At 34.0% G+C, this 17,216-nt stretch overlaps 1 protein-coding gene across 8 annotated transcripts in view; it reads right to left on the reverse strand.

Moving 5' to 3' along the window:
* The window catches only part of DMD (dystrophin), a 2,485,149-nt gene that overhangs the window by 1,730,616 nt on the left and 737,317 nt on the right, over positions 1-17,216 (reverse strand). For all 8 annotated transcript variants that reach the window (XM_082378022.1, XM_082378021.1, XM_082378025.1 and 5 more), the window contains exons 3-4: positions 13,197-13,289; positions 11,683-11,760 (exon numbers count right to left, since the gene is read on the reverse strand). In XM_082378022.1, the coding sequence (XP_082234148.1) occupies positions 11,683-11,760; positions 13,197-13,289 (171 nt within the window). The remainder of the gene's footprint in view (positions 1-11,682; positions 11,761-13,196; positions 13,290-17,216) is intronic.

Below are 17,216 nucleotides of genomic sequence, written 5' to 3' on the forward strand. Positions count from 1 at the left end.
TCTCTATTTTGGATGCATTTATGATAATCGTACATCACAAGGTAACTCTTAACAGAACTGTGTTTTTGTTTGTTTATACATTTCCTCTTTGACACTGAAGATTTTAAGCAGTTAATTTTAAAAATCTCATAATGTTAAGTAAATATAAACATTAAAATGGTGAAAGAATATTGAAACAAATATAGCAAAATAGAAATTTCAATGCAGGTAGTCTTATTGAACATAAGATGCAGAATTAAACTTTTTGGCAAAGTAGCTCTTATAACTAAATTAAGCAAAATTTCCTAGATGGAATATTGTATACTAGAGGGCATCATTTGCTGCCCTCTATAAAACTGCCCTCAAAAATGATTTCACAAGATAGAGTAAGATAAAAGACATATACACTTTCAATATAATATTATTTAACTTGAATTTTTATAAATACTATGTATCTTATACCTGGCAATATAGAATGCCACTTTAACGACAAGAACCCTACGTAACCCATGCAACTATGGTCAACTAATCTATGACAAAGGAGGCAAGGATATACAATGGAGAAAAGACAGTCTCTTCAATAAGTGGTGCTGGGAAAACTGGACAGCTACATGTAAAAGAATGAAATTAGAACACTCCCTAACACCATACACAAAAATAAACCCAAAATGGACTAAAGATCTAAATGTAAGACCGGACACTATAAGACTCTTAGAGGAAAACATAGGAAGAACACTCTTTGACATAAATCACAGCAAGATCTTTTTTGACCAACATCCTAGAGTAATGGAAATAAAAACAAAAATAAACAAATGGGACCTAATGAAACGTAAAAGCTTTTGCACAGCAAAGGAAACCATAAACAAGATGAAAACACAACACTCAGAATGGGAGAAAATATTTGCAAACGAATCAACGGACAAAGGATTAATCTCCAAAATATACAAGCAGCTCATGCAGCTCAATATTAAAAAAACAAACAACCCAATCAAAAAATGGGCAGAAGACCTAAATAGACATTTCTCCAAAGAAGACATACAGATGGCCAAGAGGCACATGAAAAGTTACTCAACATCACTAATTATTAGAGAAATGCAAATCAAAACTACAATGAGGTATCACCTCACACCAGTTAGAATGGGCATCATCAGAAAATCTACAAACAACAAATGCTGGAGAGGGTGTGGAGAAAAGGGAACCTCTTGCACTGTTGGTGGGAATGTAAATGGATACAGCCACTATGGAGAACAGTATGGAGGTTCCTGAAAAAGCTAAAAGTAGAATTACCATATGACCCAGCAATCCCACTACTGGGCATATACCCAGAGAAAACCATAATTCAAAAAGATGCATGCACCCCAATGTTCATTGCAGCACTATTTACAATAGCCAGGTCATGGAAGCAACCTAAATGCCCATCGACAGACGAATGGATCAAGAAGATGTGGTACATATATACAATGGAATATTACTCAGCCATAAGAAGGAACGAAATTGGGTCATTTGTAGAGACGTGGATGGACCTGGAGACTGTCATACAGAGTGAAGTAAGTCAGAAAGAGAAAAACAAATATCGTATATTAACACACACATGTGGAACCTAGAAAAATGGTACAGATGAACCAGTTTGCAGGGCAAAAATAGAGACACAGATGTAGAGAACAAACGTATGGACACTAAGGGGGTAAAGCGGGGGGTGGTGGTGGCGGTGGTTGTGTGATGAATTGGGAGATTGGGATTGACATATATACACTAATATGTATAAAATAGATAACTAATAAGAAGGTGCTGTATAAAAAATAAATAAAGTAAAATTTAAAGAAAAATTAGAAAAAAAAACCCCCTATGTAGCCAGAGCTTTCTAGTTTTCAGCCATGTATACTGATTTCAAGAAAAAAAAAAAAAAAAACACTTGGCAACAGCAATGGCAAAAAATTCTAAGATACATGACTAACATTCATTATGAGAAAAATGTTCAATTATAATATAATTTGTAGCCATATTATTATTATCCCAAAAGATCTCCATGTGTACAAATCAAAGTAAATGATTACCTCAATTTTAAGTTGAATATGTAAAGAAAAATATAATATTTTTTCCTTGATGCAAGAAATGTACGGGGTTGGCGGAAGATAAACAATTCACCTTATGAAATTATTTTCATTGATAACTAGCTTCATTTTAAGAGGAATAATTTCATATTGCATCGGAATATGAATTTAAAGATTATAAGATATGCTTGTATATATTTTTATGTTCCATAGAAGAATATTTTGAAATAAGTGCAACTATTTCTATTAGTACATTTCACAGATGACAAAGTAGAACCAAAGTCATGAAATTATTTGACAAAGATCCTGTAGTTAGTGAGTGACAGGGTTAAATGGATACACTTCTTCTGGATCCTTGGAATCAATATATATAAGGTGCAGACGTATCACAGGCCTATTGTGTGGACTGAAATTTTAATATAAAAAATAATACTTGTCTAACATAAATTAAAAATTTGGAATTTATATCTGAACACTGGATTTTATGAGTAATAAATGGAAGCAGTTTATATTTGGTCAAAGATATGTTCTGACATACCCCAAAATACATTAAATGGCTATTTAAGTTTCTGAATAATTAAAGGACACATAAAATACTACTCTTAAAGAACACTTTAGAATCCTCTTTATCTAAGATCATATGCCAGGAAGAGTGAACACTATATCATTTTTCAGATCAGTGACATTTGACAACCATTCAATCTAATTCAGGGACAATTTTCAATGATGTGATTAATTGAATATTTGAACATAGCTGACATTTGAATTTTCACCCTAGGCTTTTTAAGTACTCATTTTAGATTTGTGGTTTAATAATGTACAACAACAGTCTTATTTTCTTTGTGCTATCTCACCTTGTATAGTTGAAATTACTTGGTAAAATTGTGCCACATTTTCATAGACAATTGATGAGAGTAGTGAACATAATTATGAGATTTACAACTGTGTCAGCTAATATTAAATCACATTAAATCAGTAAAGTCCCAGTATATGCCCAGGGTATGATGCAACACTCTATTTTTTGTCAGGTTCTTTAAAATAATGATGGAGTGCATTCCATGACCTCAAAAAGGCACTGGGATTCATAAAGTATACACTTGGAAATCTTGGGATGGAAGAAGAGGAAACAAACTGGGATCAGCCAATGAATGGAAGACAGGTATCATAATGCATCTGGAGGACAGTTCAAAACACCACAGACAGTAAAATCTCCCTACCAGATTTTTAATGGCTAAATTCCTTTACCAGTGAAAAAAATCAATCATTATTCAACTTTACATAAAATGATTAAAAATGCAAATTTGTATTAGAGGAAACTCATTGACTGGAATTTAATTACATCTAAGGGAAAAAATCTACCAATAAACAAGTTCAAATGACCCATTAAATATTTCTTTACATCTGAGAGAAGATGGGGTTAGAGACCTGTAGAACTGAATTCAGAATGTCTGGTGAAGGGGACTACCCACAAACAAGAGCGGAGAAGGATAAAGGAATGATAGAATGGCAGTATGAGAGATGTTTCCCTATTATCTGAGATTTGCTCTATCTACCTTCAATAAGTTACAAATAAATGGAAGCTGTGGATACATTTTATCTTGAGCTAGTATGTAGACAAGCACAACCACTTGGTAGAGTCATCCCCTGTTTCACAAGATTTTGTATTTTCTTTTGTTTGCTTTTTTAAACCACGGCCAACTTTATTTCAAAAGTGCTTTGCTCTCAGCAAATATTGTGATAAAGGCATCACTGCACTTAGAAGTACTTCTTTCTCAATAAGTGTTTTTCACAAATAAATTATTGATAGCAGGGATAACTTCATGTTAAAACAGCCACCAGAGAGAATGCAAATCAGAACATAAATGTGGTGTCTGAGCTCTACAAAGCTAAGTTGTGAGTGACATTTGAGTGAGGAGTGTAAGTTAGAAGTCAGGAGAGAAAAGAAAGGAAACTGAAGCACAGGCTCACATTGAGTTGCTAGTTTAGAACTAGGGAATATGCTAAAACTAGTCATTTAAGGCAGAGGAAGAGGCCAAATTGGAGGAGGGGAGGAAGGAGTGGGGAGGGGAGGAGGAGAGGAGGGGAGGGAGGAAAGAAGGAGACAAAATGAACTTGACCTAAGAAGATTTTGAAACTACCACAAATATCTTTTCAAAAGGAAGTTTCTAATATCCCTTTAACAACAAGGGAGGGCCAATTTTTTTCAGGTGATTTTAAAACTTAGGTTTGTGAACAGATTTGTAGAATTGGGAGGCCCCCTCATGATTTTCTATTAGCAATTATCAATTTCTTAAAACTTTTAATGAACTTACCACTAGTTCCATTGGACCCAGAAGTCTTTGTAAAAAGTTTGTTTGGTTTTGTTTTATGATTTCTTAAGTTCCTTTGGTTATTGATGTAGGTACTCTATATTCCACTGTGTTAATTCTTGTAATTTATGATTTTAAACAGAATATAATCCAATTTCATTGCTTTTTTATAATCAACATATAGTTCTGTGTAGATTCCATTTTTGGTGTCTATATCTCTTGTACCTATTTTTAATATTTTCTATGTTTAAATTGCATACATTTGATTTATTTCCCTCTTTTTTCTGATTAAATTTATAAGAGATTAGTCTATTTTATGATTTTATTACAAGGAACTAATATCTTAAATTTATCTAGTGTTTCTTTTTTCTAACTCATTTCTTCATTTATCTTTTATTTCCTACTTTCCTTAGAGCATTTTTTTCTTTTTTGTAACATTTATGGTTGAAAGCTAGAATTAATTTATTTTATCTTTTTTTTTTTTTTTTAATGAAGATAAAAGCAAAGACAAAAATTGAACCTCTGGGTAGAACCGAGGCCATTTCTCATGGGTTTTCTCATGCAATGCTTTTTCCTATACAAACATGGATTTGTACTCTTGGTTTCTTATACATTTTAAATTAATCAAATTGAATTTTTTTAAGTATTATTAATTTCTACTGTTATATTATTATTATCAAAGATTATGCACTTTAAAAGTTCTTTTTATGTGTTTAATGACATTTTCACTATATTCTAATATATTATCCAATTTTTATTTGTACATATGCCAAGGACGTTTTTTATATGTTTATCTTCACCTATGCCTATAGTAAGTTTTATAGCAGGGTAGAAGTTAGAGATAACTCTTAGTCTATCTTCCTTTTCTTATTCTGGTGTTCCCCAGAAGCATGGGAGAGTAATGTCAGCTGGTTCCAAAACTAGCCAGAAACCACCTCCACTCCCTGTCAGCAAATGGGGGAGGTGGTACGGCCTTAAAAGTGAATGGCTTCCGAGACTTCCCTAGTGGTCCAGTGGTTGGGACTCCGCACTCCCAATGTGGGGGGCCCCGGTTCGATCCCTGGTCAGGGAACTAGATCCCACGTGCTGTAGCTGGGACCCAGCGCAGCCAGAATAGATAGATAAATAAATAAATATTTAAAAAAAGAAAAAAAAAGTGAATGGCTTCCTGCTACACCCAACAAGGTTGGGCCCTGGCCAACATTAGGGCTCTTAACGTAGAGATTCCCAAGTCTTCTTTTGACCAGAAAAAAACCCAACAAAATTAGAGCTATCTGAAGGGCTGGGTTTTCTCTGATTGCTCCCCTTCCCACATTCTTCACACCTTCTTTGCTTGAGATGACCCACCTAGTATGAGATGGCTCCATCATCCAGGATCTCTTACCCTCTGGCTTCTAGCTAGGTTCAATCAATGAGCAGCACTGGCAGACTATTAGAGGACTGAATAGAGAGACTAAGGTATCAATCTCCCACCTCCTCCAGCAGGCCATGATTTGAGAGTAACTGCATTCTTTAGGTACCTATGGTTGCACTTGCTATCCAGTGGACCCGCTCCCAAGGTTAGAGCTTTCATTGGTTTAAGGTAACAGCTCTCTCCTTTTGTCTCTTTAGGTTTAGGGGTAGTAAAGCCTATTAACTGAGGCTAGTCTCTGGGTGCTTCACCATTCATTGTTGTTTCCTTTAATCCTGCCCATATTTCTGTATATATTCCTTTTATTACAGTCTTTTCAACTTTGTCTTTGCATAGGCTTTCTGATTCATTTCAGGACTGTTAATGATACACATGGCTTCATGAGATGACTTGGGCTTGGATAGTGACTATATCAGTGGATAATTCAATGGACTAAAAATGAAAGGCTTTTCCCCTGCCTATAAAAGGCACCACATAGATCTACTGATGTCTGGCCATTCCCTAGGGACAGGGGAAATCATTCCTAATAATGACAAAGTTAGAATTTTCTGAATGCCTGTTTGAGAGCTTAGATTTGGATTTGGTTCATTTAAATGAAATTATAAACTACTGTTTTCCTTGCAAATCCAACCTTATGGGAGAGAAGGTTTATATATAATTCACACAGATTTTATAGAATCATCTATGCTTGGGAGTGTCAATAGGTAGAAAATCACTATTAAATCTACAGTTTATGTTATTTGTATTCTCAACTTTTTTCTTTGCTGCTAACTGTGTTGTAATCTAACAATGGTGAATTAAAGGCTCTGAATAAAAATATATTTCCATCATTTATTCTTTATGGTTTTAGCAGTATTTCTATTATGCAGTAAGTTGTATTATGTGTTAATTATTGATTTCAACTTTCTTGGATAAAAATGATATTTTCAAATACTTATAAGTTTATCTTTGTTATTAATATTCTTATCTCTGACTTTTAAAAGAACTTGTTTTATTACCCATTTAATTTATTATAGCCTTTTTATGGTTAGTCATTTTCATCTCACTTAGAACTAAATTCAAACCCTAACCATGGCTCCCCATGTTCTCCTCTTCCCAGCACCACCATGCTACCTCTCTGATTCCCTACTCTACTACATTTTTTTCCACACTCAGTCCTCTCCACCTATTGAGTCCTATTTCCAAATACTTTTTCTCCTCTAGGTCTTTTTATCCCACTGCCTGGACCATTTTCCTATAGATAATCCCATGGTTCACTCCTTCACTTCCTTCCAGTCTCCACCTATAAGACAACCTAACCAAAGGCCTTCCCAAACCTCCTAGTCTATTTGTCTCTTCTTCATTCACTTAGCTATCACTACATACATTATACATATTTAACGTCCTCTGGTATTTGACTCTAAACTCCATGACATAAACGATTGCATTTGTTTTGATCACTGACTGCAGTGTTCCTACCATTTGGAATACAACCTGACATATAGTAGACACTCAATAAATAACGCATTGAATCTAAAAATACTAACATTATTCTGTTTAAGGTACGACTACTCAAAATCTCCAATCAATGCCTCCTATAGTTCATTCTGAGAATTTGTGATTTTTAAAAGGAAAATAGTTCTATCTACTATTTTACTTAATATGCTGATTTATTTATATCCCATCCCAGGATCATTTAGTCATCTGCTATAGAATACCCAAGGCCATTTTTAGGAAAATATCCTGCTCTTGAACATTCTCTTTGTGTGTTTATTCTTTATGCTAATAATCAGAGACTAAAAAACATGTCCCTTGGAATATTTTCCATTAATTTTCTGCTTTCTTTTATTACAAAATAATGGGAAGTATAAAATGATAATACATTTACTTTTGAGCATTTGTATTCTGTGTCTTTTGGCCTGGGACTAGCTCAGGTAAAGGTTATTTCACTCGAGGTTTTGGTTTACACTGGAGAATGTTTTACTTGAGATTCTGTCCTTTAATACAGAGACCTCAATTATATGCCATTCGCCATTAGGGCCCTGGCTCAAATGGGAGCTTTGTGGAAATTTGCTTTTGAAGAACTCCTTGTCCAATTTAACCCTCATTCGGGGGTCTTCGCCTGCTAAAACATTGGAATTTTATCAAGATTTTCTATTTTCAGTAAGAAATATAACCTCCTGAGAAAAGATCCATATATTGCATTAATCACATTCTAATTTTGTATATTCACTTATCACATTTTATTAAACAATTTCATAATAAAATACACGGTCTATGTTCAGATAGATAAATATGGCCATAATTTGGAGTTTGGCAGGTTGTAAGATCAGTTTTACTTTCCCTTCCTACATTTCTCTTATTAAACTTTTTTAAAAAAATTGATAGCCTACATACAGAAAATATACTTAAGTGTACAGCTTGATAAATTTTCTCAAAGCAAATGCACCTGTATAACGACCACCAGGTCAAAACATGGAAATCTTCAACACCTCTGAAGATTTCATCCTGCATTTTAAAATCTAACCACTCTTCTGACTTTTAAACTCATGGAAGCATTCTGCCTATTCTTGAAATTTAATTAAACGAAATTACAGTAGATATACTTTTGTGTCTCACTTTTTTCTCTTTCCAGAAATTGATCTATCTTATGTACTGTGTGTCGCTATCATTTGCTCACTTTCATTCTAATTTTGGCCATTACAAATGAAGCTACTATGAACACTCTTTCATATATATAAAAGAATATTATATATATATATGAATTTTTTGGCAAACATAGAAATGTATGTCTGTTATATGCTAAGGAATGAAATTGTTGGGTCATAAGAAATGCACATTTCTATCACATTTAGTATATAATGCCAAACTATTTTCAATGGCTGTCTGAATTACATTTCTACCAGTTAGTTGTGAGAGTTCAAGTTATCCCATACCCTCATCTACACTTAGCATTATCAGTCTAATTTCAACCATTTTTGTGAATTTGTATTGGTATCTCATTGTAATTGTAATTTCCCCAATTATTGCTGAGGTTAAACACACTTTCATATTATTCTTGAACTTCTGAACATCCTCTTTTGTGAAGTTCCCATTCATGTTCGTTGTCCATTTTTTCCATTGGATTTTTTTTTCTCATTTTATAAAACCTAAAATTAAATAAAGTATAGAAGAAAATCATAGGAGACACCTAATATACTCAATAGTGTAAAGATGTCAATTCTTCCCAAACTGATCTATAGATTTAACTCAATGTTGATCATAATCCAAAGAAGGTTCATGTGGAAATTAAAAAGATGATTGTAAAATGAACCTAGAAATACAAAGGGCCAATATAGCCAAGAAAATATTGAACAAGAAAAAAGTGGCAAAAGTTCACCAGATAACAAGATGCATTATAAAAAGGCAGTATTCCACATGGCATGGTGTTCATGATGTATAGACAAACAGAGCAATGGAAGTGAATTTAAGTCCAGAAATAAAACTATAAATGTATTGAAAAATTTTTTATGACACACTTAGTACTGGAGAACAATGGGCAAGCAGCATTCTTTTTAATAAATAATGTTGTCGTTCAGATTCCAAGTGAAAAAAATAAGCTGAATCTTAACCCATTCCTCATATCATATATAATAATCAATCATTTCCAGGTGAAATATAGATCCAAATTCAAATGGTAAAATAATAAAGCTTACACGGATAAAAGCAAAATGTAATACCATAATGGCTTTCGGAAGGCAAATATTTCTTAAACAGGACACATAATTATAAAGTGAAAGTTTATAAAAATGAACTACATCACAATGAAGAACTTCTCTTTATCAAAAGATAAAGTGAGTTAAAATTTTAATCCACAGAGAAGGAAAATATATTTGTAATACATAAAATAAACAAAGGACTCATATCCAGAACATAAGAACAACTCATAATTTTGATGAAGTTCAAGTTAATTTTTTCTGTTTTTGCATCATGCCTTTGTTTTCACATCTAAGAAATATATGGTTATTCCTAAAGTCACAGGGATTTTATTTTATGGTTTTTCTATTTTATTGCCAGAATTTCTTCTGGTCCTGTATTGAAAACTATAAAATTAATAATTATAATATATACAAAAAAACCCCAAAATTCATAATCTATAATCAATATGTGAAAAAACAAAACTCTTATCAAAAAAAAAATCTACAGTTTCATTAATCCACTACTTTAGAGGAGATCCAACAGCCTATGTTTTGACATTTTCTTGCTCGGAAGAGATCAATTTCTTCAACTAGATTAAATCTAATAATTCTTTGAGTTTTCTGCTGTTTTCCTTGCTCTTATATTTTGTAATGGAATACGAGGAATTGATATTTAAAAAGACATTTTCTTTGTCTAAGTTCCTAATATTGTTAAAATGTTTTCTTAATTTATGTTACTGATCTTTCAAAATGTTCTATAGGATGAAATAATGCCATTTGCAGCAACATGGGTGGACCTAGAGATTATCATCCTAAGCGAAGTAAGTCAGAAAGAGAAAGACAAATACCATATGATATCACGTATATGTGGAATTTAAGATACGTACAACACAAATGAACACATCTACGAAACAGAAACAAACTCACAGATATAGAGAACAGACTTGTTGCCAAGGGGATGGGGCTGGAGGAGGGAAAGATTGGGAGTTTGGGATTAGCAGGTGCAAACTAGTATATACAGGATGGATAAACAAGATCCTACTGTATAGCACAGGGAACTATATTCAATATTCTGTGATAAACCATAATGGAAAAGAATATGAAAATGAATATATATATTTATAAGTGAAACACTTTGCTGTACAGCAGAAGTTAACACGACATTGGAAATCAACTATACTTCAGTAAAAAGTTTATAAAAAGGTTCTATAGGACTGCTAATAAGGCAAACATTCCATAGATTATCTTATTCTGCTGCAGAAAATTTGCAAATATAGAGTTAATCACTGCAGGAAAATAATAAAAATATATAACACTTCTGTAAAATAATTTTCATAGGTTAAATATGATAGTAACCTTTCATAAAACTGACCGATTACTACACAACTTTCACTTCCATTTCCAGAATGATGTCCTCTCCCTGCTAGATGAGCTGAGCAATATTTGGGGGAGTATACATCATTATTAATCTATCACTAATTATGGTTATTTTAATAGTATATGATCAATTATTTGAATTTATCCTTGAAAGAGAGATGTAATGTAATTAGGAAGTTACCAAAAAAGCCAGTAAATGTATTGGTTAATTAGAAAGATTGTAGGAAGTTAATAAGAAAGGAGGGCTGCCTCCAATATCATGAGAGAGGGGAGGAATCTCAGAGTCACTCTGAGGAGACAAGAACTCCTTTCATCTACACACTTGTTTATGTACGATTGTTGACTTTTTCTAATACCACACATATATTTTCTTCTAGTTAAACTTAATCAAACATAGGAATAGAAAACAAATTTGCAACTCTTATGCTGAGTTGAAATACTGAGTTTTCTGTGTAACTTTCATATTTGGATGTGTTATCTAATAAATGTTGGCTTAATTCAAACAAACTTTATCATCATGTGTGAACCCACTTTATACATAAAAAATAATAGCCTATTAAAAGCCATTTGTTTCACGAACACTGCTGTAAGGAGCTGAGTTCACCACAGGACTTAATTTGGCCACCAAATATAATTGCATTATGTAAAATCTAAAAACAACACAAAGTGGCCATTCAGGTCTGGTTCACACCTTTCCCTGCCCCCCTGTGGACGCATGCATTTACTTCCTGAATCACATTAGCAGACTCACATGAACTAGAACATGTGCTCTTAATGATAACTGCTTTGATTTACGAGAGAACTTGAAATGCTTTCTCTGTTTTTAGGGCCAAAGCCCTCACTCAAACATTAAGCATGCTGTCTCATGGTATCCAGACTCTGTCCAGGGCTCCACTTACATTATTTTTCTGCAAGACCTGTAGTGCCTTGTTGACATTGTTCAGGGCATGAACTCTTGTGGATCCTTTTTCTTTTGGCTGAAAACAAAATGAAACAATGTTGACTACCCAGGGGAGAGAAGGACAAGCTACCAGAAATGGAATAATTGATATATTTCACTTCTAAATTGGAATCTTTTAAATGATCACAGGTTGTGAGGCATTAATATAATGAATTTAAGTGCTTCAGGTTAATTATCCTTGTCATAGGAGTTTCTTATAGCATGAAGAAACTCCTTATAGCATGAATCAGTTTCTTAGAGCATGAAGAAACTCCTTATAGCATGAATCAGCCACTCCTCAAGAAAACTGATAGCATTTTTTTTTCTTCACAAAAGAGAGTTTGGTTACCATCTCTCCTTCATTCTACACCCCAGTTGCATGACCACGAAGAGAAACATCAGCATGCATAAGGACATTTGCTAGTAAGATAGATAAGTGAGTCAATTCCCATACTTTTTAGGAAAGTTTAATAGAGATTTGAGCCTAGCAAAATTCTATAATGCCAAATAGGCTTAACAGAAACTATTTCTGGCACTATTACCTTAATTGTCTTAGTCACTGAAGCTCAAAACCTCAATCATCTTTGGTTCTCTAACCCTCACCCTCAATCCCCAAAGTCTTATCTTGTCCTGTAATTTTTAAACTAACATTTGCATAGTGTATTACAATATATGGATTAACTCATTCAGTTGTGGAGTTTTAGAAAGTCTACCATTATGATGCCTGAAGTATTTACTCTTAAAATGAGATCTACCCTCCTAAAACAATTTTAACTACACAATACAATGCTGTTAAGTATAGGCACAGTATTGTACAGCAGGCCTCCGGAATTTATTCATCTTGCAGGACTGAAACTTTATACCTGTTGAACAGCAACTCCCCATTTTCCATACCTCATATTAAGTGTTCTTAAATCCTAAGAGTTCTCATCACAAGAAAAAATAGATTTTTTCTATTTCTTTAATGTTATATGAGATGATGGGTGTTCACTAAACTTATTGTGATAATCATTTCATGATGTTTATAAGTCACATCATTATGGTGTACACCCTAAACTTGTACAGTGCTGTATGTCAATTATATCTCAATAAAACTGGAAGAAAAAAAAGACAAAAGACTAAATAAATAAAGTTAAAAGTTAAACTTAAAAGGTCATTATGTATAAAAGCCTTATAAAGACAGCCACTAACAAAGATACCAAATAATAATAGAGAATAATATCTATTAAATAATATAAATTATATTACTGAAAATTTCACCTTCTTGTTCTGCATATGATAGAAGATGCCAAAACAAAAATAATATTGCAAGACTGTTTTTTTCAGGAATAGGTCCTGTATTGCTACTTAAATCAGTAATTAGTAAATTAATTAATTTTACTGGATCTCATAAAACTATGCTGAGTTTGTTTCTGGTCTGGAATTCTTCTGAGGTTAATGTGAAGTTCCTTATAAATACTGTAAGTCACATACCAGTCTTTGCCCTGTCAGGCCTTCAAGAAGGTCTAGGAGGCGTCTCCCATCCTGCAGGTCACTGAAGAGGTTTTCTATGTGCTGCTTCCCAAACTGAAATAAGAAACATACCCGATTAAAGAAAGCATGCTTCCAGTGATCCATTTCTACGAATATGCCTTTTAAAATTTAAAGCTATGTTTAAGAATATTTAATGTATCTAGTTCTTAATCTGCCAAGGGTGATGGACGAAAAGAGAACCTCCAAGTAAAAAAAACCAGTAAATCATCATTCAGCCAAATCTATTTAAATATTTTTCTCAATAACAGGAGTTGGAGATCTATAGTCTAATGGATCTAATTAACTCAACTTTTTGAATGCTGATCCTATGAAGGAGAGAAAAATTGTTTAAATTATCAGGCAGTTGGGCACTGTTCGGGCAGAAGTAAACACACAAAGAAACAAAGACCACAATTTGCCCTGGGTGGGTACATAAGATTTAACCATTTTGTGTACTTGGAAATAGAATGCATAATCATAGAGGGTTCACCATCCTTCACTCATAAAACATGCTTTCTGCGCATATACATTTTACATGCTGCCTCAGAATGATCCAGTCTCATATTGGATGGTTCAAATTTTAGAAAGGTATGATTTAAATTAAGTTGAAATAGGTCGGTGAAAGCTTTTCATCTATTTTTCTCACTTCTTTACTTGGGAATTATACTGAGGAAAAACAATAGCCACTAATAACATCTAACATTTTTTGGAGTGACTATTCATGAGAAACACTCCACTGAATGAATTGATCTTGTAATTTTTGTGACATTTCTGTGACGTTAGCATTAGTATACTCATCCTACAGATGAAACAGAGACAAAGAGACAAAACAAGAAGATGATAAAACCAAGATTTTGGCCCAGATCTGTCTAACTCCTGGGGCTCTTGTTCTTTCTATTTTATCAGGCTGCTTCCTTGGCCTTTTCCTCCTTCCATTTGATTATCTTTCAAATATTTTATTTCTTCTGTCATGCCCCCAAATATCTCCTTTTTCTGGTTCAAAGCCTACAATCCCTTCGTATGAAATCATTCACAACTCTTTCATCACCCAAGTTATCAAGAAAGCCCTACTTTATCAATGACAGATGCTTATTGAGCACCAATAAACCTGGGCTAGGTGCTAGAGCATACACTAGTAAATGAGAAGGATATGACCCCAGCCCTTGTGGAACTTTGAGTCAAGCAGGGAACACAAATATTCCTAAAAGGTAATGCTAGAGAGAAGCAGTAAAAGGAACCCAGGAGCACATAACCATGGGAATTCCCATAGTCTGGGGATCAGGAAATACTTCCCTCAAAATGTCAGGTGATGGGTCTAACATTAGCCTTGGGTGATTGGGCTCTTCTCATCCACTCCTTTGATCACACACAAACGTTACATTTCACACAGCTCAAGAAGAGCCCTCGTTTCCAGGCAAAAGACATCTCCGAAGCTTCTAAGATTGAAGACAGAGGATTCAGGTTCTCCCTACAGCCAGGTAGCCATGTCCAAGACAAGTCCTGATAGGGCCTAGGTGCTTCACTTAACGATAACACTGACCCCTGCAAGAAGTCCACCAGTCCCTCCATGCCAGGCTTTGGGAATCAAACCACATATGTGCTTTTACAAAGATAACTACAAGTTATTCTTTTGAAATTCTACTTGAATAGTTCTAATTAAAATTTTCAGGGGAAAAGAAATGACAAAACACTAAGATACTAGAACTTTTAAAAAGCACTTTTAGTATATATAATGTACAGGTAGATCTTAAAACAACAGTGCCATCCTCATGAAATAAGGAAAGCTTTCTATTAATAAGTAAAGAAAATGAATGTGTGCTTTATAATAATTCTGTCAAGAACCTCATATATAACCCGGAATAACTTGGCATTTGGGGGATAATATTAAGATTTCATTTTCAAATTGGTTGAAGGTCGACAATGCCTTGAAAATGCTATTTTGGTTTGTTTTGTTTTCCAGGAGCAAAATTTTACAGATGCATTTGAGAAGTGAGTAGCTTCTAAACTTATGGACAAAAACAATATTGCACACTGAAATGTGTCAGGTTTTGAAGAAAATAAAATACAGTTAGTTGACAGAAATACTTGCTGTTATTAAAAATATATATCTAGATAGGCAGATAGATAGACAGATAATAAAGTCTGGCAAACCAGGAGGGATGTGGGCGGTAAAATGTTCATTCAAGGAGAAGGGCTGGGACTTGGAAAGGAGTAAGTCTAGGGGCAAAGAATAAAGCGTGAACCCCAAGGCCATAAGGATCATCTAGCATCCAAGATATGAGGACTAGAAAGCTTATGCTTTTAGGCAAGGAGCCTAAACAAAGGTCAAGAAGGCAAACAGGATCTTGCTTTGATACAAACTTATCCACACAGACGAGGTATTGATATTTTATAATTCTCCCTTTTAAACTGGAATCAAACAAAATAGAGAGGGAGGGAAGGACTGCAGGCTAATCAGAGCGCACATCTAGTTGGGGCACCTAGAAAGCAGTGAGGTGATAGAGAAAAAGACAGTTTTCAGTATCATATATAACTTTCAAACTCATGCAATCAATGATATATTAAAGTATCACAACTGAAATCCAATTTATATTTGTTATATCCACCACAATCTCTAACAGGGTGCTTCTCAAAATGTTCCAGTAAAGCATCCTTCAACAGACGAGACTGAATTTATTTACCCCGGAGCCTGGCAGTGTAAAGTACATAGTGACTGCAGGTTCAAAATTTCTATGAAAGCATATGTTTTATGTTAAGAATTCATGGAGATTTTGTCTTCCTCTCTTAATGCATGTTTAACTTAAAAGTAATTTCAAGCACTTTGACTGAAATTTCCCCCCCTATGGTCTAATTAAAGTGATGCTCAATGAAATGTACAATATTTAGCCTGCAACTTCATGGATGTTCAGGTGTTTAGTCTTATTCCTCCTGGACTATGAATATCCTAGAGAAAGCAAAACATCTCTTTTCTCTGGAATGGTTTTCATTCCTTTCCTAGATTCAACTCCTCATTCCATAGCACTATAGGTATGATGTAGCAAAAGTAGCACACATTTCTGAGGCAGAAGTAGCTGATTTTTCGAACCCAAGTCTCCTATTCGCTAGCTGCATTGTCTCCGGCAAGTGACTTAGTCTTTCTGAGGGACAATTTATTCATTAGTTTCAACAGAATGTGGACTGAAATAATAGCACATCAGTCTTAAGCCTCTGAAACAGTGTAGGTGTGCTGTACAGACTTGGCAAATAGTAGGTACTCAATAAATATAGGATGATTTTTTTCTGTTTTATTCTACTATTCCTTGGCTTCTCTTTCTTTGGCCAAATACTAGATATAAATACAATTATGCTTAATTATTGAATCTATCAGAAAATACAGAGCTCAGATACAATGTGTTCTGTTTTCTCTTAGTTTGGTACCCCTGTAAGAGTGAAAGTCAAGGAGGGAAGGTGTCCCTCCATATTCAATTACTAATACTAGTACATGTGGATGGCAAAGGGGAAACACTCGGAGCCTTTAAGCTCTTTACCTTTTTGTTGTTGTTGTTGTTCTTTTGCTTACTTTTCATTAAATCTTCTGTTTTCCTCCCTTTTTATCTCCTATGAAAGACATCCACCATGTCTTTTTGCTGCAAGTGACACTTACTTCATGAAAACAGTATTATTTCTTTAAAAATTCCCTATATTTAATGGCTTTCTTTTCAAGTGTATGAAAATTATTTTATAAGACACATAAAACATTAAATGCGCCTTGGGTCATATGACCCTGTGGCTCTCTATCTTCAATCCCTTTCATGACTGATATTTTCTTTAAAAAGTGAACTTTTGGTATTACTTAGCAGTTTCCTACATTCACTTACATATTGAATTCTTCCTTGCTAACCCAAATATCAAGATGAAAGGACCATAAAATGAGACAGCAATCCTTCCAGATCATTGTCAGGACGATATAAAGAAATTCTGCATTTATATCAATTTCTTTAT

Source organism: Balaenoptera borealis, assembly GCF_965194805.1.
Source record: "Balaenoptera borealis genome assembly, chromosome: X".
Classification (NCBI taxonomy): domain Eukaryota; kingdom Metazoa; phylum Chordata; class Mammalia; order Artiodactyla; family Balaenopteridae; genus Balaenoptera; species Balaenoptera borealis.